The sequence below is a fragment of the Agelaius tricolor genome, unplaced genomic scaffold, assembly GCF_023055355.1.
Source record: "Agelaius tricolor isolate 1412-34295 unplaced genomic scaffold, bAgeTri1.0.p SCAF_8, whole genome shotgun sequence".
NCBI lineage: Eukaryota > Metazoa > Chordata > Aves > Passeriformes > Icteridae > Agelaius > Agelaius tricolor.
In genome coordinates this window covers 36,635,728-36,662,734 of record NW_027269268.1, presented here as the reverse complement: position 1 = coordinate 36,662,734, position 27,007 = coordinate 36,635,728, and the positions used below count along the sequence as shown (strand labels likewise).

At 35.5% G+C, this 27,007-nt stretch overlaps 1 protein-coding gene across 15 annotated transcripts in view; it reads right to left on the bottom strand.

Annotated features, from left to right (window-relative positions):
- The window catches only part of CLOCK (clock circadian regulator), a 64,443-nt gene that overhangs the window by 10,931 nt on the left and 26,505 nt on the right, over positions 1 to 27,007 (bottom strand). For 13 of the 15 annotated variants that reach the window (XM_071432371.1, XM_071432368.1, XM_071432357.1 and 10 more), the window contains 16 exons: positions 24,318 to 24,428; positions 22,002 to 22,092; positions 20,267 to 20,326; positions 19,715 to 19,863; positions 15,516 to 15,607; positions 14,115 to 14,204; positions 12,699 to 12,819; positions 11,009 to 11,122; positions 8,458 to 8,576; positions 4,616 to 4,698; positions 4,287 to 4,393; positions 3,687 to 3,834; positions 3,405 to 3,480; positions 2,379 to 2,520; positions 1,910 to 2,010; positions 908 to 997 (listed from right to left, as the gene is read on the bottom strand). In XM_071432371.1, coding sequence (XP_071288472.1) covers positions 908 to 997; positions 1,910 to 2,010; positions 2,379 to 2,520; positions 3,405 to 3,480; positions 3,687 to 3,834; positions 4,287 to 4,393; positions 4,616 to 4,698; positions 8,458 to 8,576; positions 11,009 to 11,122; positions 12,699 to 12,819; positions 14,115 to 14,204; positions 15,516 to 15,607; positions 19,715 to 19,863; positions 20,267 to 20,326; positions 22,002 to 22,048 — 1,539 coding nt within the window. In that variant the 5' untranslated portion in view covers positions 22,049 to 22,092; positions 24,318 to 24,428. Of the gene's footprint in view, positions 1 to 907; positions 998 to 1,909; positions 2,011 to 2,378; positions 2,521 to 3,404; positions 3,481 to 3,686; positions 3,835 to 4,286; positions 4,394 to 4,615; positions 4,699 to 8,457; positions 8,577 to 11,008; positions 11,123 to 12,698; positions 12,820 to 14,114; positions 14,205 to 15,515; positions 15,608 to 19,714; positions 19,864 to 20,266; positions 20,327 to 22,001; positions 22,093 to 24,317; positions 24,429 to 27,007 lie in introns of those variants that run through there. The other 2 variants (XM_071432372.1, XM_071432373.1) reach the window with 2 other exon arrangements.

Sequence of the window (27,007 nt, the reverse complement as noted above, 5' to 3'; positions counted from 1 at the left end):
TGTATGTGCGTGTCTAGCCTTAGTAATTTACATGGTACTGTAGACGTTAAAGCTCTCTCATGTTAAAAATTATAATTGTGCCAGTTTAGGAAAAAAGATTCACCCAGAGCTAAAACATACAAATAACTTGGGAGTACCCTCAGTCACAAAAAGCTGAAGGCTGAGCCCATAGAGAAACTATTAGCCACTTCTGTTTTTCCTCAGACATCTGCTATAGTCCCCAAGTCAGTATATCAAAAGGTTACATTGACTTGGGGCCTATAGCAGATGTCTGAGGAATATATCCTATTCTTATTACACAGAAGCATTTCACAGACCAAGCAGCCTTGTGTTATAAGCATATGCCTGAAAGCTGCCAGCCACATTGATGAATTTTTAAATTCATGCCCTAAAATATTTTAGCTTTAACTGTTTTTATATCTATGTTGCTAATGCACAAGGCTGAAAACTATATCCATACAAATAACAGGAAGAAAAAACTAAAGCAAAAGTGTCAAATTACAGAATTTGCTCATTTCAAGAGAATAATCTGGCACCAAAGGACTCAATTTCTTTGCCTATGGATCCAGCCTATCCAGATCCCTCTGCAGAGCCTCCTTGCCCTCCAGCAGATCAACACTCTCACCCAACTGGATGTCATCTGCAAACTCACTGATGGTGACCTCAATCCATATCATCAATAAATATATTAAACTGGACTGGCCCCAGTACTGAGCCCTCTGGAACCCCACTTGTGACTGGCTGCCAGGTGGATGTAACTCCATTCACCACCACTCTCTGGGCCTGGCCATCCAAACTGTTTTTTTCTCAGTGAACAGTGCATCCACCCAAGCCACAGGCAGCCCATTACTGCAGGAGAACAAGACTGTTTAAAAAATAGCAAACAATAAATTGAGTTAATCCATACCTGAGTCATTCCAGACTGGAGCTGTAAAGTTGCAGGCTGAGATATTGCTGGCTGTGTTACTGGTTGTCCAAGAGACTGTGAGCTTAAAGACTAGGATTAAAAAAAAATTGTTCCATAATCATAAGAGAATGAACTTCATATTTGACATGAAGTATTTCTTTAAAGAGTCAAATTCAAAAGAGCATTATATGAACATATAATATAAACTAGTAAATTGTTTCCTGAAATATCTAACCTTAGTTATTAGAGAATTAAGAAAACAAAACCAATTGATTATCTACATAATATATACGTAATTTTTCTATATTTCTAAAAATATATATAAGCAGAAAAACAGAAATTACAACAAGAAGTATTTCAGAAGTCTCAATTTCAACATGTTTGGAAGTTGACACCTTTGATTTATTCTTAAACTAATGATTTTTAGAACTATTATATATTATATTTCTATATTAATAGAAATCTAGATATATTAATATATATAATATTGTAATGCATATTTAATAAGCATTCTGTTTATGAAGTGAATGTATTAGTTCAACAGGAAAACATGCACCAAGTACATGAGGCATGACAATTTCTCATACTACCAAGATTTCAGAAAGGATATGGAACTATTCACTAATATTCTTAGTCATAGATTTGTTTGAATTCTCTACAGGGACACACATAGCATTACACTGGCAATTTTACACGTATATATGTGTGTATTAAAAATCCAGAATCATACAAAGAAGTTCTGTGTGAGTGAAAGCAGAGATTCATTCACATTCTTTTAAATCCTAATGACAAAACCTAAATACATATATGCTTAATTATTGTATTCCTTTAAAATCTACTACACCAATGCCGATGATGCAATTCTAAGACGCGTATTCCAAGAAAAACTCTTAAAGTTTAAACCATGTTTTTAGAAGAAATAAAACAAAGCTTATATGGATTTAATAATAGCTTTTAAAGGTGAACTCCACTCTAAAGTACAACATTCCTCTCTGAAGTTACCTGACTGCTCAGAGATGATCTTCTTTGCGCAGTCTTTTCATGACCAGATAAGCCTTGCCTTGGAGGAGTGCTAGTGTCCACTGTCATTTTAGTTGGTGTTGCTGACAATGTTGAGAGATAGAACAAAAAGAAACATCTTAACTGCTATCTCAATTATGTAATGCAACAAACTAATTACAGGAAGCTTTTAATGAATAAAAGAACTGTAAAGGCTTGGACTTTTTTTTTTCCCCCTTACTATCCACCAGTCTGATGGATTGAAATAGGGTGTACTAGTGTCTGATATTGTACTCCAGAAGTAAAAGTCTTTTTCAGAGTAGTCTGCAGATCTCTGAACCATCACAAAGGGTATTTTCACCTGCACACTTTTCATAAAATGATTATTAACTGCCAGTTATGCATTTAATAAAATTAAGTAGAGAAAGCCCTCCTAAGGAAAGCAATTTTGTTTTCAATAGTTGGTGCTTACATGAATGATCCGATACTGCAGTATGTGAAGATTTTCTTGAACTCCTGGAGGAAGCAGAAGGTGTGGGGCTGGTATCAAACCTTTCCAGTGCTTCTTTGAGACTCACTGTGTTTATGTGATTGTCAGACCCAGAGTCCTGACTCTGAAGAGACACACATAAAAAACCAATAATTTATCTAATCCAGCACAATGCATATTTCTGTTAGAAAATATCTCAGACCTTTTTGTTTCTAATCAACCCCCTCACACAGGTGACCATGCAGAAGTAGTGACCTGTTTGATGGCTGTAATCTCTGTTTCCATTTGAGGCTTTTATCCTTGGAAGCCAAAGCTATATAAGCCCAGAAACCAAAATGCATGCAGACTTAGGCCACAAACTGACTACTGAGCTGAGCTCCTTCTGTAGCCACTCATTTCACTCTGAACAACAGTGTAATGAGTGAACTGCTTATTCTTTTGAGAAAGGATGAGTTTGTTCCATTAGGAGCACTGACAGATTAAACTTGTGAAACTGCCAAAGGAAAACATTTCTGAACTGTCAGAGTAAAACATGTCAGATCATCTCCACAAGCTGATAAGACTCATTGAGCTTCCAAGGACATTAATTCAAGACAAATTTTGTATACTTTTAAGAAGTCAGATAGAGTCACACAATTAAACAGCTTCTACTTTCCTATTGTGAATTCCTTCTTGGTGTGTTGATCTTGGTTTTCAGATTATGGGTACTTCCAGTAAGGGAGACCATTTTTTTAGAAATCTTACACTGCAGAAATCAGATCTTAATAAAAACTTATGGGTGTTATAACTGTTAAAATTACATGCACATTGATTTCTGAAAAGATAAGGGTGTTACAGGCAGAGTTAAACACTCTTTCTAGACTTCCTTGATAATTTTCAATAGTCACATTATTTAGAGATCAAATATTTACTTTCCTGGGGGATAAAACACTATTTGCTGCGATATATTTGCTTGCATATTTTGTTTAGTATGTGAAGATGTAAAATAAGATTATATAAAATACTCACTTTATCTGCTGTTATCTCTGGGAGAGATTCCTCAATACCAAGTTCTCGTCGTCTTTCTGCTCTAACTTCTGCATAACTAGAAGAACAAACCAAAGATAACCACTATATCATGGGATGATTTAAAAAATACACCTCAAAGACCAAACTCCTCAAACCCATCTTGCTTATAAAGTATCTCAAGAAGTTCTCCAGTGATTCTTCACACTGCTATAATTTCTCTACCTCCAAAATACAATCAAGATAGCTCCCATAACACTAGGATTACTTTAAGAAATAACCTACCTTACAACAGTGTGCGTACAGACAATAAACTCTGGCCTGGAATTCCACTGGTGATACGTGATATAGTAGTGAGTTTGCAGCCAAATCCATTGCTGTCCCTTTGTAAGGAATCTGTAGTAACATGACTTCCCTTTCCCATATTGCATTACTGTAAAGATGAAGAATAAAGTTTACTGTCTTGCCAGGTTGTAAATACTCCAATTACATTAAAAGAATATTATTCCCCAGGTTCATATAGCCCAAACCAATATGTCTAAATCCAGGATTAAAACAATGACCAAGAACAGGTTCAAAAATTTTCCACCAGCTTTTGCACTTATTCAACATTATAAAGCCTTTTAAATGCCATTGGAAGAACTGGAAAAGTATTAGTCATAGAGCTGTGCACTGCAGTTTACCACAATGAAACCCCAGAATTGTAAGATAAAGTTATATCTGTTTTGTAGTTCTGTATCAAAAGAAAAGAAGATATGGAACAGCAGTATAATAATGTCAAGCAAACGGGAATAAAGACACTTCATTCAAAATATCACAAAATTTCACCAGAACAAGTGATCAATTTAACAACTTTGCTTCTTTTAGTGACTTGGTTGTACTCACAATGCTCATGACATTTTGCCAGATTATCTAGATCATCCACATGATAATAATCATAGCCTGATGTTCCCAAAACTTCAAATGGAAGATAACCTATTATCGGAGGTGCCCTAATTAATAAAAAAAAAAAAATTAATGTTATTTTCACACACATCTCTAACAAATCAGAATTAATTATATAAGCTTTCTTGTTTACAGTATATGCTCCAAAGAAAATTAAAAAATTAAACCCAACACAAGCTATGAGCAGTTAATGCAGATTAGTGAACTCCAAATACTACAGCCACCACTGTGATTCAGCTGCTATTGCTCCTACACAGAAGGAACTGCACCTGTGATCCAAGAATAGGAACTTCCATTCTAAGCTGTGTCTAGATGTGAACTCTTCGTTGGGTTCTTCAACAGTGCACATTTCCTAAAAAGGAAAAAAATAAGAATCTCTTAAAACTGCTCTATTCTAGTACCTAAGCTCTTTCAAAATTCAGACATACCTAAAGTTAGTAGATAATTCTGCAATAGTTATAATGTTATTTTTAGACAGCTTCCTTGGTTTTGCTTGTTTAGACGCACAGTACTGAGGTAGAATCTAATCTGAATCTAATCTCAACTGTGCCAAGCTGATGCTTGGTTGATTTAAATGGACTAACCATGTCATGAGAATAAACTCAAATGGAATATCTACAAACACAGTAGTACAAGAAGAAATCCATAGTTCCTGCAGTTATGCTTTTAAATTGTAACACTCAAAAGAAGAGATGAAACATTCCCACCAGTCTGATTATAGTCTGTGTTTTTAATGGGTAAAACCCAACATTAGTAAAATGGTCTCATTACTCGGAGTTTAGGAATATGATTCTTCCCTTTAGTGAACACAAAGTACTCTAAATCTCTTTGAGTGCACAGACATGTACTACAAATAACACACTATTCTTATGTTTAGAACTCATGAAAAGTAAGAGAACAGCTGTATTTCCATTACAACAGAATCTTAAGGTATTCTGCACATAATTCTAAATGTATTCCACTCAAATGTATGCAGACAACTTCAGCTGACTTCTACTGTCAACATCTACTGTCCCCTTCAAGAAAGGTAAATATGCCCCACTGAGTATTGTGCCTCGTGCAGAGACAGTCACAACACCACGCACCCCAAGCCAACCAATTCCTTTGCAAACTCCTCTAGTACTGCCTTAGGAGAAGGAAGATGGATGATGGAATACATGCACACAAATACACACCTCAAAGAATTACATTAAAATTAAGAGATAAGTAAATGTTTCTCTTTTGGACACCTGTACATATTTGTCATTTGCAGGAGCTTGCAATGGCATTTCCAGTGCCAGGAGCACACTGGAATCTATTGATGATCAGGTAAAAGAGTTTCCTAAACTGCAATGTGGAAGCTGCTGCTACACTGACATAATACTCATAACAAGTGTGGAGAGACAAGCACACTGCTGCCCTGAAAACATCTGTAACTAAAGTAGTCCTGCAGAAAAATACAGCAGAAGACCAACAGAGGGACCACCTTTCTTTTCATTCTTTCGGGTTATAATCCAAGGAGTTTAATTGCATATTTTACAGTTTTTTAAATAGATCTAAGTTTTCTTCCTATAAAAGGAAAAAGTGACCATATCTAGGCAATGTTTTTCCCTCACATTCATCACTGTAAAATCTAAAGACAATGACTTAGAAAATGATGGAACGATGGATTAATTAGATGGAGACACAGAACTTAACAACTCTGGGCACAAATTTATGACTGCTGATGTTAACTCCAGACAGCAAGACTTAAGCTTCAAACCTGAAATTACCCCTAGAACCCAAAGCTCATCTACTTTCCTAAAATTACAGCATTTAATAAAGCACCACTCAAAGTAAGAGAAATGACAGAGCAAGAGTATATCCTTGAGATATACCTTTGATTTGTTGCTTATTTTGATCTAAATATTTTGGCACAAGTCAAAACAAAAGTAAAAATCACTGAATGCAGGCAGTAAAACCACAGTAAAAACATAATGGTTAGAGAGGAAATGGCAGCAGGTTAGTATCTAATTACTCAATGCATTTATATTAATAATTTGCAGATATTCCACTGTAAAATACCCCTGGGCAGAAGCCAGCTTGTTCAACAAGGCGTCTTGTTGAAGTTGTCAACAAGGCATCTAGAAAAGAAAGGACTTTCATTTGTAACAAAAAGTATTCTGGTAAAATCCTTTTGGCTGGATTAATCCTGCCTTCTTGATAGAAGGCAATCATCAACTAGCCAAAATGCAAGACAAATGTTTTAAAGAATGTGTACAACCAAATGCCCTCACTAGGGAGCAAAATTTGTGAGACGTTTTGTTGCAGAAGTGGTAGAGTCATATGCATAAAATAAAAAACGTGAACTTTAAAGGTGCAAAAAGCATTGCATATCCTGAGAAATTATATTTGAGAAAAAAAAAATCTGGAACCATATGCCAACTGAAAGAAAGAGAGTAAATGACAGATGAGCAGAAATGTTCTACCTTAAATAAGGCAAGTATTGAAACACACATCTCCTTACTGGCTGCATCACACATTTGTTAGTGAAGTTACTGGGATCATAAAATTCCTGACAGACACTAATTTGCTTAAGTCTAGTCAATGCTAGCCTCAATAATAACAGAAGGTATCAAGTCTTTAATGTAAGTCTTCTTCTTTAATGTGAGTCTTCTTCTTTAATGTAAATCTTCAAAAGATTTCCCAAATAAACAGCATCGGTTGAAAGTCTCAGGAGGATCTTAAAAATTTTATAACATGGAAGCTTCCTTGGGCACACAGGGCTCAGAGGTTCAAGTACAGGAATGAAACTTTGGCCACAGAATAATCTGTAAGGCTTTAGCCTGCAGGAGACTGAGACACTTGAAGATCATAAATGGATCTTCCTCAGCTTCCAGAAGTAGGAAACATAAAAGTTTTACTATGAACTGTCATACTTTAAAAGACAAAAGCAATTGCAAATGTCAGGTTGGTCTTTTTTTCCACAATTATTTCATGAAGCAAAAATCCCACATATAACATATCTACCAACTGTAGGCATAACAGGAAGAATATTTTTTAGACCTGCATGGGAAGAAAAGTGTCACATGACAGATTTCCATAGCTTCAGAAAGAATAAACTTTCTCTGGCATAGAGTCTGGAGACACAAAATTCCTATTCAGCCTGACAGAACTGAAGAGGTTTATATGATTTCTCCACAGGCTTCCTACTATGCTTTTGAAGTGCAAAGTATATAAACCATGTCTTCAGAAGCTACTACCAACAGTCTTAAACTCAAGACATCAGTGTTTTAAACTTAAGAGGCAGAATGTTTAAATGTTAAGAGTTCTTGTACTACAGCCTACTACAGTAGTTTAACATCGGGCCACATACATTTCATGGCACTACTTTACAGCTGAATTGCAAAAACAAATGTCACATAGCAAACTACCCTGAACCTTGATTCATGCATTTGTATGAAACATATAATTGGAATCACAATCACAGACTATACTGTACTTTATCCTGAGTATTTATTTTGACTGGTTCTGGAAAGAAACAGGATTATACTTATTGAACTACAAGTATCATATGCATTCAATTCTAACCTTGGAAAGGCAACTTCACATTGTACATTAGCAGCTAAGCAAAACGGTAGGTTTAAACTACTGAGTTTCTGAATAACTGCACTGAAACAAAAGATTTCTATTACCTCAAACCTAACTCTTCATTACTGACAAGTAATGTAAGCTTTCATTAAGCCCTCTGAGATTTACTTGTGTCAAACTGCAGAAAGACTACCAGGAACAAAAAATTCACATCCAAGTTTCAACTAAAATCAATCATTTCTCCAGTGAAAGTGGAATCTCAATGTAATCTTTCATGTTGTTTAAGTTCATCTTGCTAAATTATATTCCTGTGGACTTAGAAATTTATTTCATGCATATTCTCTTTACGTTACTATTTAAAATTAGTATTCACCACAACTTTGTTTGATACTTTGCATAAAACTTAGTTTATTTGAAGTAAGAAACAGACACTTTCAGTTTCATATAACAGGATTCCTTACAGTTTTCATTAGTATTTCAAATGTTGTGTGCATTCTCTCTGAAGTTTTCCCATTCAGAGTCCATTTAAGAATGATATCAAAGTGATTTCATTTGTACATACCTTGATAAATTGAGGTGTAGCTAATCTAACTGTGGCCACAAAACAAACTTTCTCTTCATATGAAGGCCGGTGTGATCTCTGAATAGTTCCTTCAAAACCATTGTGCGCTGAGTTGGGAACTGCGGGCAGACAGAGGAGATGACAACACACATGACAGTGTAAGTATGGAGCAAAATGGCAGTAATATCAGAAGATAAGTGGCCCAATATATATCTGTGGTTTGCTTGTAACTTAACAGGCATTAAGAAAAATGCTCCATCATATCTAGACTTACATGCACAGGAATAGTACCACAGTAGTAGGAGTAGTTACATAGTAGTAATGGGAACATGACCATCAAGTAACTTTCCCAAAGAACTAGAACTGCCACTATTACGATATTATTGCTGACAGAGCATTTTTAAGGAACTAGTAACAGTTCTAATCCTTGCTAACTGGTAAAAATCACTGGATTACACTTTCTTGAAAAATATCTTTATATTTTGGCTATTATTTTCTTTTGAATTCTGAGGTAAGTATTTCTTTTCTAGACCTTCTATCACATTTAAGCAACACATGCTGACGACATACCGAGTAACAGAAGAATCAAAGGGACAATTATGGAAGTGAAAGAATCAGGATACTGAGCTGGGAACAAATTCCACTTATTGAATCATAGAGATGGAATCAAAAGGAGGCAAATGATGGACTAGACCTCAAAACAGAGTAACCTTATCTTTCATTTCCAGCAGTTACCAATTTAGTTTATATTTACTAAGGTCTAGAGATGGTGATTTCAAATCACTTTGAAGGCTTTCCAAAGCCCTGATGGTTTTAATTCAGCTCTAGATTAGAACTCCTACTGAACTTTCTTCATGCAATTTCATCTCACAGCTCCTTGCTTTTTCTATCAGAAAGAAAACAGGCAGTTTCTTTTATTTTTTTCTTAGCCTTTGTCCTTTGTTCTTCAGAGTTTATCTTGCCTTGTGCTAAGTGTACAGTGGGATTATTTCATGTGATTTAGACTATATTTTAGAAAGGCTTTTGCATTTTCTCAGCTTGGTGGCTGGTCAAGGTGATTTGGTCTTGCTCAGTTCACATTCCACAGTAACTCCTTTTCCTAAAGGACTTCTATGTAACTGGTTGCAACTATCCCTGTTCATATAGTTTGATATTCCTAAATGTAGTAACTTGTATTATTTCTTAGTCAATTTTTCTGGGTTTTTAGCCCAAATTAATTTCTTTTCTAATTTGGGGATGAACTCTTCTGTCAGTTTTGGTGGATTATTTCATAACTGCAAACTATGTTCCATTGTTCATAACATTAATGAAAATACTGATCAAATCCAGACTGCACTTTGATGGTGAACACTGGTTAACCTTTTCAATCAGTTCCTGCAGCTACCTTCCAGCAATTTCAATTAACAAGTGCTTCCCTTAAATGTTTGTGAGAAGAGAATATGATAACATAAACATATATTGAAAGTCCATCATTGTTTGTGCTTTATCCTCTTATCCACACAGTGTGTTACTCTTTGGTAGAGGAAGCTGAACTGATTTGATGCTATTTCTACCTGAAAAATCCACAGTGATTGCCATTCAATTCCCTGCTAGCTTCCTGAAATTAATATATAGTTAAATTATTTTTTCCAGAGTATTTCCAAATATTGAATTGCAACCAATAGGTCTGCAGTTTCCTAACTCCTCATTCCAGGACTAGCATGATATTTGGCTTTTTCAGGACTGTTTCTTGTGTCTCCTATAATATTACATAACTGCATTTGCATTAAGACCCAACCTCTTCTCATTTTGTGAAACACTGGTATCAGATAAAAAACCCCACAGATTTATTTACAACATGCTGGTTTTCATAATATTTTTGGGTGCGCTTTCTAAGAATCTACTACTGACCACACTGCAGAACCCACTTGGACAAATAAACAGGCTTCTCAAGTAAATAGTCAGCACAACCTGGCCAAACAGATTAGAGATGCAGTACAGTACAGAGAAAGAATATTACACATAGCTAATAAAAATAATTTCAGTGGAAGGGAGTAGGAACTCAATGCGGAAAACTGTAGGGCCCACCCACTCACCTGAGTGGTAATTCCTGTCAAGTGAAGCACAGAACTGAAATGGGGGGAAAACCTACATTTTCCTTCTCAGTTGCCTGTGTAATGAGAACTGCAGGTACTCAGTACCACAGATCTTCAAGTTAGTCACCTGCTTAAATATGGCTTATGCTGAACTAAATTCAGATTCTTTATGTTAAAGCATTTGCTTAAATTTCTCTTACATTCTTTTGAGCAATGCTTTACAGAATACTAGTTTTCCTTAATTTAAAGCATTAACCACATTTACCACATTTTGCATTCAAATACACAGACCTGTAATACATGATAGGCAGTTTTTCTTCTTTTCCATTACACCAATACAGAAGTAACAAAACTGCTTCAAGATCGTCTTTTGAAAGCCTGATTTTAGTTCACCTACATTTGGCACCATGGTCCCAAGCCAGTTTAGCTGTAGAGCTGCCTACGTTTTCCATTCCAACACTGCTGAAATTACTTACCATGATTCAAACACTTGAAATTTCCTATAAATTTTACATATTCATATGTAGGTTGCTCTTTTGGATCTATTGTTCCTCGCAGCATATGGCAACAGAATTCTAGCTGATTTTTTGCTAGAAAAAAAAATAAACAAAGTAATAGGCTATATGATTGATGAAGCACACATGCAACATGAAATGAAATGCAGGAATAATTAAGCTGAATACAACTGAAATACTGTAAGTGTAGTGATTACAGCTAGCTACAGTGATGCCTTGGAGTGGCTACCTAGAACAGGCTAGACAAGAATAAAAGAATAAAGTGGGTATTTATAAAAGGCCTTCAAACAGGTACACCTACACCAGTCAGAAGCCTTCCAGAGGATACACCCAAGATGGACAATGGTCACGAGTTTTTCAGACAGATATACATTTGGTCCATTTACATATAAGGGGTTAATCCTCCAATTACAGCTTCAGGTAATGAAGTCATATACCCCCAGTTTGCTTCCCCCCACCCCAGTTCACTTTTCTTTACAATTTTTGGGGCCTGAGACTGTAGGGTGTTCTTGAATCTCAGGCCTAGACGGATTGTTTTGTCTGACCAATAGTTAACTAACACTTTATATGGAGTTTAGAGTTATGCACTAGTGCCGTACAGGATTTGAAAAATATAAAGGGTAAAATCATAAGGCATCAACATTGGCTGCTTTTAACCAGCATGACAGTAACTAATCTAAAGAACTCCTTTAAATTTTGTGCACAAAGGGCTTGAATATTAGTGGCATGAAAACCTCTGAGACCTAAAGCGGTATTAAAGAAAATGCCCTGAACTTAAGTTCAATAAAGCACACGCTCCCAAACTCCATTAGGCTGCCATGTATTTATACTTGCCAACTGCTAAAAGTGTCTAAATAGAAGCTCTGTAAACAATATGAACATTTCTGTCACACAGGAAATTTACAGACTGAAAGGCAACATAACTTTGAAAATCCTACTCTAGAACAGGGGTGACACAAAGTAACGCTTCTGTTCTTCAGGGCTGAAGTATATGTGTCTGCTTAAATAACACTGGAAAAACTGATCCTGTATAATTCCAAGTAGATAGTTTTAACACAACCACTGTACTGGTTTTATCTGGGATAGGGTTAAGTTTCTACACAGCAGCTCACATGGTGCCCTGTTTTGGATTTTGACTAGAACAGTGCTGCTAAGACTGGGATGTGTCCATTACTGCTCAGCAGCCCTTCCACAGTGCAAAGGCCTTCTCTTTATCTGACTCTGATCCACTAGGGGGGAGGCTGGGGGTGCACCAGCAGCTGGGAGGGGACACAGCAGGGAGAGCTGAATGAAGGGATATTCCACATTGTATGGCATGTGCTCAGCAATAAAAGCTAGGGAAAGGAGGAAGGGGAAGACATCTGGGTTTATGGCATTTGTCCTCCCAAGTAATCATTGTACATGACATAACCCTGCATTCCCAGAGATGGCTGAACAACTGCCTACTGAACAGATGGAGCAAACTAATTCCTTATTTTGCTTTGCTTGTGCAGACAGCTTTTGACTTCACCTGTTAATCTGCCTTTATCACAACCCAAAAGTTTGGTCACTTTTACTCTTCTGATTCTTTGTCCGTCGAACTGAGAGGAGTGAGTGAGTGGCTGTGTGGGGCTGAGCTGCCTACAGGGGTTAGCCAAAAATAACTACTTACATTTTAAGTATTCCGGTGTCAAGGAATCACTTTCCAGCAGATGAGAAGACAATATTTTATAAATTTCTGAATGTTCCCCCTCTGGGATAAAATTAAATACACTCTGATCCACAAGATCAGACTGAAAGAAAAAGATTTAGTAAGCATTAATTCAAGATGTACAATGTCACAAAGCCTACCATTTTAATACAAAACAATGCCACAGTTCATTACTGACTCAACAAAGCCACCTGCTGGAATACATATTAGTACTTCCCAAGGAAAAAAAACCTCACTCTGATATGCCTGGCCCATGGGGAGTGGTAAATGAATTCCTGGCTTTGACTCACTTGCATACACGGCTTTTGCTTTACCTATTAGACTGTCTTTACCTCAGCCCATGAGTTTTCTCACTTTTACCCTTCCAACTGCCTCCCCCATCCCACTGAGGGGTGATGAGTGAGCTGCTGGGTGAGCATGAGTTGCCAGTTACTGCATTTTATAATCAGTTCCACAGCTATGGACACAAAACTGTGAACAGCAGGAATGGATGCAGCAAAACTGAACAACTACTACATGCATAAATGCATTTGGTTAAGTATTCAAAAAAGAGGAATCATAAAATGTATGTTGAGAATTCATGAATCACCCCTAAACGCCAGAAACAAATGTGTTTCTGAGAACCTGGCAAATTCTACTAAAAGAAAAACTAAAAATCACAATTACCTGCATGTTTTTAAAAATTCTCAGACTGTTATCATGCATACCTTAAGAGAATTTATTTTGTCTCTTACTACAGTAAGACAACTCGCCTTTAAACAGAATTTGTCCTTCTCTTCTAGAAAAGCACTCAATTTATCTCATCAATTGCTCACAGTAATTAATTTGCCTCACTTCAGAGTAACATTATTCAAAGGTAACTTTAAAAACTAGAATGTTACATGTACCAGTGAGCAATGTCACCCAGATTAAAGATAAGTGAGTATGATAACCCAAAGTATATACTGACTTAAAAAGCAGAACCAGCACCAATGTATTTATCAGAGTGCTCTGACAAAAAAGAAGTAAAAAAGCAGTTAAAAAAATGCAATTATTTAGATCTTTCATAATACTCTTCTGATTCATGTAGAGGCTGTGAACTCTAAAGGGTCTCCTGCAATCAACTGTGCTAATTCAGTTACACTGAAACTGATGCTAGGCACTTCATAATCCTTTCTAACACAGTGCTGACTGCATTCTGCATTTCCAAAGGAAATGTTTAATATACAAGTCAGACCAGTAGGAAGCAGTTGTGCTAAAGAAAAACCAGAAACATTAAAACAAAGCATATATCTGTCCTACAAAGCCAGAAAGGCCAACAATTAATTAGTACTCCTATCAGAACACCAATCAACCACAGACAAACTGATATGCTACTGAAAGCAATTTGTTACTTACTGGCAAATGTTCAAGTAAGGGAGTTATACTTTCAGACACATATATTATATTTCCATCTGTCATAATTGCTAAAAAAAAACCATCAAGAGCCTGAAATTAAACATAATGGGCAGTTAAATAAAAAAGAAACAGAGCATACTACAAATTTTAAGCTATATTCAATACAGAAAATAATACAGACCAATTTTACTTTAGTTTATTACAGAAATGGGAATGTAAAAATCCTTAATCTTATTTTTACACTAAAAGCATTACAATTTCCATACTGTTCTGTTGTTAAATAATCTGTGGTTTCAGAAGCAAGTACATATATAGACAGCCACTGTTTTCCCCAACTCCCACTCTGCCTTCCTGTTATTTTTAATTCCGTCACCATTTTAGACATCAGAAAGCTCATAAAAATGAGCTAGAGACAAATGCAAGAAGATGTGGGAAAATTATGAGAAGAACAAGTAAAACAGTCAGCAAAATCAATGAATTTTAGTATTTAAAAATCTCAATATTCCCAATCTCAAAGAAAGAAACTTGCAGTGAGATTTTATTGAAAACTTGTGAGATACAATATTGACTGCCTTATCTTCTACTGAACTCAAATTTCTTTCCTCTGAATACAACACGTTTCAGTTGAAAAGTACCAACAAAAGGATGACAGAACTGTATTTCTAAACAGGAAATTTTAAAGCTCACATCTTCGAAAAAACCTCTTATATCAGAGGATTCTTTAAAATATTTTTTGAATGCCAAAACCCTGAATTTTTTTGTATCTGTGCATCAAAGCAAAGGTTTAACTATGGAATGAAAATTAAAAAAGTTTTTGTTAATTTGTAATATTTTTAACTATTATTAAAAATTGTTTCACTAACAAGATATAAATTACTTATGCTCATTTTTAATGAAAAAATAGCTTATACTTAAAGTTTCTTTCTGTAGTTTTGCAACTAATCAAGTAATCTTCAGCAAAGTAATGTTCTCACAAGTTTTGGAAAGCATAGCAAGTAAAGAAATTAAAACACTTACTTATTGCTCACAAGTTACATGGATATGTTATGCCTTTTTCATAATTAGGATTTTTAACTTATGCCTAATAATTTTTTTCTCTAGTTCCTTCCTTATGTTGATAATTTAAAATATCCACTTGGACAGTAAATACCTTAATTTACGGACTTGCTCTGTTACTATGTTTATTTAATTGAAAATGTAGTTCAAAGAAAATCTGCTTTTCTGAAACATAATTCTGAAACTCTGAATACATAGGAATTTTGATGGTTTATCTTCATGAAAACATATAGTTACAACCCAAATATGAGAATAAAAAGGTATGCCATCAAACTGAAAAATTTCATAATGGAATGACTCCTGGAGAGGAATTATTCTACTGCCAAAAAACCAGAAATAATATACCTCTAACATTAACTGTGTGAACTCTTCATTACTAAGGAATGTTGGTTTCCAGTCCTGTCGAATTTCACTGGCGTCTGATTGTGCAGTAATTTCTACAATCAAACACATACACAGTGTAAGGATTAACACTTCCAAAAGCCATTTTTTCCCCTAAACTACATATACACAGTTAAGAAACAGCAGAAGTTCTCCAGTCTCCTCTGCTGTTCATTCATTACATGTAGATATTGCTCCTTAAAAAGAAAATAAATGTCTTCTCCTCTGTCATAATTAAATTTGTTTTCTCTTTCCTTCAACCAGTTTGTGCTGCAGCCCTGCCAGGCTTCAAGGTAATACTGAAGTAATGGACTTTGATAATGAAAAAATACTATGCTTTCCTCTGAGACTGTAATAAAATGTTTTATTAAGAGTGTTGTTTACAAAGGTTTAGAAAGCCAAAATTCCTAATCTGTTTATGTAATTTAAATGGCTAATGCTCAAGTATCTTGGCAAATCCTTGTCATTCTAACCCTTGCAAAAAAAAATTGTCATTGTTGTTTCTCTTCTTCCTGCTCTTTTCTGGTTAAACTTAAAAAAGAGAAGTTTTTCAACCAAGATTGTTAAGTGCTGTATGACAGTCTCCACTCTAGAATTCCTGCCTGTTACAAACACACAGATGAACCTGGACACAGAAGTAGAGATTAAGCAGAAATTCCTGAAGGAGTTGAGAAGTATATAGATTAACTTCCATATACAGGTGAGAGAATCAACAGCTGCTAAGCAAAGCCTGACCCTGGGTTCTGAAAGTGATGCTTCCTTATCAACCAATAACCAGAACAACAAGAAGCGAGACCTCACAGTGCTTCAGTTTTGATGAGTAACAAGGGCATCACAGAAGTGCTGGTTTTAAGAACAATCTTGGACAAGCAATTAAGTATTCAGACAAATCAAAAGAACCAAACCAATTTTTATGGTTTTTGATTTTTAAAGGACAAATCTGCACAAAGATCATAAGCTAGAGTTTTAATTAAGGTGGTTTCAAGAGCCAGAAAATCTGGAATTGAGTTAAAATATGCAAAGGGCTGGAGCAGTTTGTAATTTTGTTTACCACACCGAAGGGGAAAAACTTTATAAAAGAGCTTTAGACTTAACTAAAAGAACAGCAAACAACAGCAACGTCATGCAAGAAACTGGACAAAAGTGGAAAGCTGCAAGAAGAGGTGAAAAAAACAACAAATAAGACTTTCCAATTATCAGATCTCACAAAACATAGAAATTAATCAGGCTCTTCCAATCTGTTTTGAAATGGCAGCACAAAGCAGAAAGAGTGGGCTGGAGAATAAATAAAACCTAAGCATAACTCCAAATGTAGCTTTTCAGTTAGCACAAAGATACTGAACACTGAAGGGCAAGTCAAAGGACACAAAAATGAAAAGCTCTGCCACCAAAGTGGAGGCAAAATTCCAGGAACTTAGTGCATTCATTCCACAGAACACAGATAATGTTCACTTTAAACTGGGAAAGTCTGATTCACTGGCTCATTCTAGCCCTTATAACCATCCTACTTCAGAATTAAAAAGTCTGTCTTTTGCACTAGAATGGATTTATGCTGAATAAAAGCTGAAGTTCACACCTCTTACACACCATTCTGAAATAGCACAAGTACAGGTGTTCTTTTATATTTTCCATCATTAGAGCAAGTATGACAGAGGCAAACAGAAAGCAACAGAAAGAATCTGTTTCACTTGGTACCTTCAGAGAAATACCTAGAAATTCTGTCAGAAGGTTGCACTCATAGATAAATGACAGTAGAGCCACGTTCCTGAGCTAGGTAACAAAATGAGCATAACCAAACTTGCACATTAAACTTCAGTCTTCAAGTTCTGTATCTGAAGTATGTCTACACCAGCACTGAGAATTCTCTAAAGAAATTGCTAGCCAAGCCAAGATCTGTACCATTTCTCTTTGAGTTGTAGGAGAATCAGTCTACTACTTGCAATTATTCTTCCTGCAGTTAAATTCCTCATTATTTACTAATTCTAAAAAATTTCTTGTTTACAAATTCAAAGAAAGATGTCAGACAGTATTAGTCAAAGAGAAGCTCCCAGTGATACAATTTCAGTGTGTTTAGCCTCCTATATTTCCCCAGTGAGAAATCCACACTGGCCAACAACCAATTCAGCTAGTTCATCTGGAGCTGGTGCCAGAGTACCTAGCTTGGATAATGTGGAGATAGTCCAGAAAGAGCCAGAAGCAATGCAGTTAAATCCTGATGGCTGAACACAGTAGGATTTCAACCATAAAGCACCTACTCAGTGCTGAACAATCCATTTATTGCTAGGTCATTCAGCTTTACTGTAACATATCCACGCACTTCAGAAGATAAAATATTCTTCTGAACTTTGCCAACACTTTGTCCAAAAACATTTTAATGTAAAATAGTGCACAGCAATGGTAGTAAGGACTGGCAGCCAGAGCTTTAGGGAACTTAATATGATATGTGCAGTCACACAGAGCTGCATTCTGTCACACCAAGTGAAGGACAGAAGTGCCATGCCTTAAAAGGCAACCATCTCCAGAGCTGCTTTTTGCCCCTTTATTAAAAAATCAAATCTCAGAAAGCACTTTGAAGAAAAAAATAATATGACTGGTGCTGCTGGCTGGCTGACACACATTTGTTCTATGTTTTGTGTCAGGAATCAGCAAGATAAAATAATTTTGAAACAGAACTGATTTTCACAAAGCCTTATAACCTAAATAACTAAATTTTACACAAGAGGGGCCTTCATACGGCTTTTATTTTTGTCATGAGACACAGGTATCTCAGAAAATTAAAACAGCACAATCAATATTTAATTGGAAAGGAAACCCCCAAATCTATGAATTCTCATATAAATTATACCCCCTCCTTTTTCATTTGAGTTATGTTTACAATTTTAATAGCAATATTCAGTACACATTTGGTGTTACTGGAAACACAACACTAATGGAAGAGACATGCTAGGGCATGGAAAAACATTTCTCATACCTTAAACTGACACATATATTATTGATAATTATATAACTATTCATCCACTTAATAGCTTTACTTATTTTATAACCTTATAGCTACTTCTTTTGACCCTACTGCTTTTTAGTCAGTATGTATTGCAAGAAATTATCCAAGGAAATTAAAGAATTAGCAAAGGAGTCCATTTTCTTCAGTTTTCATCTTATTTTTGGCAGTGTGAACCACAAGGTGCCATATTAAGAACAAGTGTAGGAGCAGGAACAGAGATATTTTTATATATATAATATCTAACAGCCACAAACAAGAATACACTTGGTGGAAGAATTTTTTTTTCATGACAGAAATAACAACCTGTAATAAACTTCAGTACAACATATCTGGGTATATCCCACCATCAGCTGATGCAAACAGCCAGAGGAACAAAGCATAGCAAGGATGTTCAAGGATATTGATCATTCTGACATTTCACACGACCTTTAAATAACAACACACACACATACACTCAGTGGCTTATACATCCATGCATATATCTTAAAACTTTAAAAGTTTAGCTAATGTATTTGTAGATTTTTTCCCAGCTAAAAGGAAAAAAAAAGCAAAAATGCCTACACTCCTGGTCTCTCTGCCCCAGTACTTCACTTTCTCTTGTCAAGCAACCAACTCAGAAACATTGCTGGAAACCACAATGCCCTACTGCCTTATCACCTTTGTTTAAGCAGTGAGGTGTGTAGGCACTTGAGATGACAAGAAGGAGCACTAACTTCTCTTGGACTAGCTTTTCAGTGATTTATCTTGCTTCATGTAGAACCCAGAGCAACAAATCAACTGTTCAAGTCAGGCTTATCTAAATAACCTAGTAAGTATTTCCAGCAAGTACTTCCAGTCAAAGGGATCAGCAGTTTTCCTGTGAAGCAAAACTTTTAACAACTTGCACCAACATCTGTCCAGAACAAAAAACTTCGTGGTTATTTAAAAAATAAATCTTCTCTTTGCCAAACAGATTTCATTGACAACTATGAGACAAAACAAATAGTCCTGGCTCTTACACAGTTATATCTCTGCTACCTAGATGATCTTAAGAATATCTTTCTCCAGAAGCACTTCACAACTTTTTGACAAATTCCTTAAAGAAGCTGCAAAATTTTTAATATTTTTTGTAATAATGCATCACTTAAAAAATTAAGAATTTATAAATAACATTTATTGTTACCTTTGTGCTTCCGTAAAAAGTCAATGCTCTTCTGCAGCACAGTGGATTTATCCATCTTCCGAGCATTACCTGGAAGCATGGAACCCAACTCTTTGATAAGCACATTAAACTGATCTCGACGTTTCTTTTCGGACTTGTTTCTAGACACTCTGAAAAGCAAATATGAAAATGTTTTATAAAAACTGTGAGACTTTCTTATAAGCTGTATACTACTTCCAGGTTCCTGAAGCAAACAGCTCCTTTAGAATTTCTGCTGTGACAACTGTCACAAAAACACCTACTCCATATCTCAGACAATATTTTTGAAGAATGGCTTCCTCCTCAAGGAACAGTGCAGTGAAGCCTTTGGAATAAAATATCCTTTTACAAAACACAAATAACTGAACCACAATTACAAATATACAATATACCTGAAAAATCACAGTAGAAGAAATGCTGTTGAGTAATATGCTTATAATTAGGAGTAACCATTTTATTGTTTAGAAATCACACTGATAAGTTAAAGCCTAAAGTATAGAACCTTTCTTAGCTTTAAGCAACTTTGAAATTTACCTTTTTGCTTTATCTTTGTCATCTTCTTCCACCAGCCCATCAAAAATGCTTCCATCATTTCTGAAAGAAACAAAAAGAAATAAATGTTGGAGTGGAAATTCCTCTCCTTTAAAGTCCAATAACAAAGAAGGAGGAAGGGGAAAGAGCTGACCATTCACTATCATCATCTCCATTACATCAAGAAAGCAACTGTCTTACTGTGATGTCTCACAAGGACCATAATCAGTAACCTGGAGCTAAGTCTTCTATGTTCTGTTTGCATTTACTAAAGAAAAAGCAAAAAAACCTTCTATTTCTGACACAACTGTTTCTCAAAAGAACTTACAGCCCTATACAAACACTTAATTGAACAATGCTTAAATATGGTTTTGTATCTTTTTGATTACTTGCATTACCTTTCCCTTTTGAAAACACGGGAGAGGACATATGTGATTTATTTTTACTTACTGACAATTTCCATTCCAATTACTGAATATGCATTTTTCTTGAATTCTGAAATACTATTAGTGGAAGAGTGCTAAGGAATATGCTATACTTCATCCACATATTTAATTTCATAAATACACAATTAATATAAATGTTAAACAGTAACTATTCTTTATATTTTCTTCCTCAATAAGTATCACATAACTTTCTTAGCTTGACAACTGTCCATCTACTGCTAAAGAGGTGTTAAAATACCAAAATAAGAATGTGTTTTCCTTTAAAGATGCCTCAGCACCCTTCCTACAATTCCTTTGTTTCACTTCCTTTTGCCTTTAAAGTGAAATCAAAACTGTTCTTCTGTTTCCCAAAACTGCTGTATAATGGACTTTCACATGTTATTTCTCTAACTTCTCCCTGCTTTCAGTCTGTTTAGTGCTGTCCACACTGAGCTCTGTCTGTCTACCCTGAAATTTCTTATCCTAATGTTCCCTTCCCTTAAGCCAAGTAACTTTTCTACATTGCTTATCTCATCTCTCTGATTTATAAACCATCAGGCAATTTTACTGTACATTATGATAAGCAGTGATGTTAGGAAGTTACTATTTTGTATACTACTACATAAACATCAAGCTTGTAGAAGCAAGTCATATATTTAAAAGGCTGAAGCTGCAGTGAGATGCCACAGAATTTCACTAGAAGAACTGACAAGCTAAACAAGCATTATAGAAATTTTACTTTTTGCTTTTCTTCTTTTCTTTTAATTTGTGTTTAACTTGACACAAATTAGATGCAAGTTTCATTTCCCAAAGTCTCAAAAATGGCAATATACAGCATATTAAGTACAGATGTTCACCTAAGCTGCTAAGAGAGTGCAGCTCAAGGAATCAAGCAGAAAACATACCTCAGCTATTACTTTTCCCTTGAAATAGGTTAGCAGGTCACTTTACTATCATCTACAGCAACACTAATCATTTAAATGTATTTGCTTTTCTTAATCAAAAACTGAAGTACTAAAAAATTAATAGTTCAAGTAAACGCCAAAAATCAGCTCAGCTTGCAGAGATGTTGTTCCAACACTGAAAACAAGTAATGCATTTTAAGATTAACCTCAGGCAATTGAAATCACTATTTCCAGTGACTACAAAATGACACATCTAGCAACTACCAAATTAACTTTGTCAAAAATAACCAAAACCTCACTCTTTAATTTTTGCATAAGTTAACATCTAAATGTACTAACTGTATTAAAAAATACTATTAAAGAACTGAACAGTAATTCTCCCAAAACTCTCCGTATCTATTAACATACCTGTCTGCAATGGAGCTCATTTTATGGGTGCTTATGGTAAAAAACATAACATAGCACACTTTAGTCTTGTGGTAGACATTTGTACGCTTGCCTGTAAGAGAAGAAAAAATATCAAAATGTGACTGAGGGAAAAAAAATGTGTTCTTTGTTAAAGCATACTGACATTTTCATTTGCTCCTAATCCTCCCCTCTCTTCCAGCCTTCTGCTCTGCCCTCCTACCTTCTCTAAAGCAGTCTCCATTACCAGCATAACCTGGGCCTTAATACCTCATTTTAAATGACAGAGTTCAAGAGAACATTATTAAGGCTGCAGTAAATAAGTCTGTACTAAACCAATGCAGACCACTTTATGACTCTGAATTCAGATATAGCTTTTAGTTTATATTTGAACTTTTTCCTAAAGTACCCTCATAAGTTTGAGGGCTGAACAGATGTTAAATACACTTAGCAGTACATTGTATTTAGAAATACTGCAAACAGAAAGCACTTAGTGCTTACAACTATAATTTATTCTTACTGTACTTTTTCTTGAGCACATTGTTGTCACAGACATGTAAAAAGATAACAACAAGATACTGATTAGACTGTGATCTATGTACTGCGCGAAATTTAATCTGACCATATCTTAAAGCAGTCACTTACTCATGACAGGAAGTTTTTGGTTTTCCAGATGTGCATTTGACTTTGACTTAAGAATGTGAATGAAATATTAATAGTGAGAGAAGGAATACAACACAGGTTATGAAAAGGCTAAACTTAAATTCAAACATAAACCAATAGAATTAAACCTGTTTCTTTCATATGAAAAGTCAGTTTTCAGAGGCTGCTCAAATGGAGCAGCAGGATTGTAACATTGGCACTGATTAGGGAACAACTGTTTGCAACATGTTTTATAAGAGCTGAACTTGCCGATCTTCAGGAATTTTTAGCAGGCTACAAACTTAATAGTTAATTTAGTGACTCAATATTTTCTGAAAAAGATTTGTTTCTGAGAGTACTAAAACCAGTGGAACTTGCAGTGTCAATACCACAAGAAATACAGCAGCAAAAGCCTGAGGAGTGACCTGAGGAAGAAAGCTTGTGATTAACCAAACTATCTCTGCATCTACAACAGCCACATACTGTGTGGGTTTCCTTCACAAGAATAGCATTTTTCACCAGAAAGTTTCATAACTTGAGTGCAGCAGGAAAGTAAATAGGAGAGCTGTGTTGCAGTAGAATCTCTTTCAAAGCATATCACAAGGCATGCTGGTGTTTCTGCCCAAATGGCCCACTTCTTCAATTAGTATAGACCACCTCTGCCTTGCCTTCACCTCCAAAATCTAGTGCTATGAAGACACACTGGCAGCAAACCACTTCTTCCCTCCAATTCTTCCAAATAACAACTGCACTGGCCATACTGACAAAATAAATTCCCCAAATTACTTTGCCAAGTAACAGAGTTGTGGCATTTAAAACCAGCCATAAATGGCATGAGAAAAGTGAATTGTGAAGAAGTGTCTATTTCAATTTTTCACAAAAGTGCACAACAAGAGACAGGTTGCTCAGCAGTAAAAGCTAACTATTGTGACTGGCATGGAACTAAGTTTACAATCAAGACAAAAGCTATAAACTGGTTTTCATTTAGCTTACATGGTAAGCACCAATACAACTATGCACTAATTACACTTCTAGCTCTGTGTTAATTTTTATACAGAAATGGCATCTAAAATTATAGGGATCAAGAGCAACATGAAATTCTGTAAGACAAATTATACACTTTCCCTAATCTGCAAAAGAAAACCACCTGTACAGCTAAATAGAGAAAACTTTTACTTGTGACATAACTGACATATTCACTATGCAGAATCAGAATTTAAAAGTCAGTATTTTTCACTTTAACAGAGCACTCAATTCCCAGAATTCAACAAAATCATTCATTACAATCTACAGATTCTATGTCAGAACCGACAACCTAGATCTGGTATCCAAGACAAATCATTTAAAGTACTGAAAAGTACAGGAAATGCACCTGTAGCACACTGGTTTCTCACCTTTCAACGTCCGACCCTTCTCTCTTTGCATCCAAATTTGCAAGACTCTGAACACTCTCAGTGCCTATACATGCCAAGGATAAGACTGCAGAGATAATGCCACCAAAACCAGTCAAGTTGAAAGCAAACACTAGGTAAATAAAGGACTATGTCTATTTTCTAAGATTCAAATTCAGTCATGTTCTGGAGAGCAAAAGACACTACTTAACACTGCTACTCAGCCCATCAGTGTTGATAACTGAAAGCCATGGGAACCTTATCAATTATAAGAACACAGTTTTACCTTTTACACTTTGGGACTTGTTGAAGTATGAGGTTTAGGGATGAAACCTGGCTCCCGTGAAGAACAATGTGGAGTTAGAGGTATCCTCTTCAGCAGAAAATAAATTCCAAACTGTCAAAAAATAACAATGGAGAACTTGAAAATCAGTGAATTTAAAAATTATCTACTTCTTCATTTTATAATAAAGACAAGCAATTGTTTTAACGAGCATAATCTCTAAATGCAATATTCTGCTTATCAAAAATAGCTCAAGTATTTTACTATCTGAATTGACATTGCTTTAAAGTTCTTCTTGATAAGCAAGACATTCTGACACAGTTTTATCTTGGCTTTAAGCTATTACTTTATGCCTATATCTTCAGCCTTGATGTCCTTTTCACTTTTGAATTTGGTACCACTCATATCATCTACTTCTTCACATCCACTTACACTACCTTCAAAGTGTATTTATACACCATTATTTAAACATCTTTTCACTGAAGGTCTTATTAGGGTCTCTTCTGGCTTCCTGTGTTACATCTCCTCTCCAAGTCTCCAAAATTATTATTCTCAGGACTCCAGCAAGTGTAGAATGCTGCTGCTGTTCACAACTAGCAAAGTTGCCCAGTTGCATTATTGGTTCTTCCTCAAACACAGCCATTAACTCTTTGTTTAAAAATCCACTTCAAAATCAATTCCTAGAATGTATCACAAACTTGCTTCACAACTGAACTTCTTCCAAACAAGAACTCAGCACTGACATAAGTGATTGCCTACTTCCAGTCTCTTTCTACCATTACATTTCATTTATAGTTACTTCCCTTGAACCATGCTACTTTCCACATTTTTAAGCTACATGAAATCAGTTTTTTCCCTCTCCCTGTTTCTATCTGCCTTGCTTATCTGCCTGAAAATAAAACAAATTCACTACAACGTGTACTTCCTCCATTTCTAAAAAATGTTATTTTAAAGTATATTAAAATCTAAAAAGGAAGCTGGAACCTATAAACTAAGGTTATGCTATTTGTAAATTCATTGATGACTTTTACGGAAAACACCAGAATTATCACTCATTTGATTTGAAAAGTTAAGAGTGCCTTCTCCTGCACCTAACAGAGGTTCTCAAGTGGTTAAAATGCAGATGCAAACATTAACATAGAAAGTTAAAGCATAGCAGAACAATCTGCCAACAGGAGAAAAACAATTACAGTGTGATTCAATGAAGCCACTCATTCTTGCCTGGCCAAATAACCTGCTGGCCCATTGACCTACTTTTTTAGGTGTTTACAGCCTCCTCTCCTATTCTGTTTTGTTCCATTTGACAAGTGCAAACATTAATAGTGACAATGAGTCCCATGGAAGTCTGCAACATGAAACCAGTGTTTTTAAACTGCTTGGAGTGGAACAACTCTGCCAACTCTCACCCAGTGCCTAACAGAGTTCTAATGATGAAAATTTTAGACCTCCTCTCTGCAGTATGTAGAGGTGCATTTCTTTTAAATCACAATTACACACTTAAGACAAACTCTACAGGTCCTAATCACAGAACCATCTTTTATAATTTCAAAAAGTGAGCTCTTACACATATTTCAAAAAGGGATTTTAAGAAAAGCAGGAGAGGAATACGCATATATCATAAAAGAAGACAAGTAAGCTTAAGTCAGACCAAAAGAGAAGCTAATCACAGTGGAAAAGCTTTTGTTGCCAAAACCACATAGATCTCTAACTCAGTAGAAATGGCATGCATGTGAAAGCCAGCAGAAAGGTTAAAACGCCTACATGCCAGCACTGGCAGTCTTAAGTGTTCAAAGGTCATCATTCTGTCTCCATAACTCATTAGTTTTTAGAAAAATAAATTATGTGTGTCTGTCGCTTGACACTATGTGTTTTAAACACATTCAGGCATGTTTACCAACTTTTCTGTAACCAAGGTGGCTAGAAACTTACTATCTTAAAGGAAGCTGAGGTCCTCAATCAAAAATCTTAGTTGCTGCCATGGATGTGCAAACCATTACTACACAAAATTGCTCAATCTGTAGAAAAATTACAAAAACTAGCAATACTGCAAATTCTGCACGATGCTGACTTATCACTCACGGAAAGGCAATAAGTTATTGGGTCCCAAGTCATTGTTTGGCCAAATAAAAAAGGTTCTCAATAAGTTACAGGGTAAAAAGTCATAATACAACATAAAGTAATAAAGTTAACACCATCTGATAAAGAATTCCATTTTTTTAGACTGAAAGAATTTCAGTACCTTCAGTCCAATTTTATTAACAATATTGGATTGCACATTGGTAATATTAAATATTGAAAACAAATTCAAAGATTGAACAAACTCTGAAATTACTGTACAGTCTTGCTAATGACAAATGTTCTGTCAGGATTGCACTGAAAAACGAGTGGGACAATGGTGAATGCATTGCATGTATTTCATTTTGTACAGAGCCAGTAACTGAAATCCCTATGTCTCCAGCACTTCACCATAATGGTAACACTGAAAAATATTTTTGAGGAAGAATAAGTATTGCTCTTGTACTGTAAAAAATATTTTTGTACAAATGCCTTGATTTATGTCAAATTTATATCATGGCATACAAGTAATACTTAGATGATTTTGCAGATTACCACCCCCAGAAATAATGTGAGGTGGCTTGTATTATTAAGGCAAATAATTTTACACCAGGATTATCACAGGAAAAACATATGAA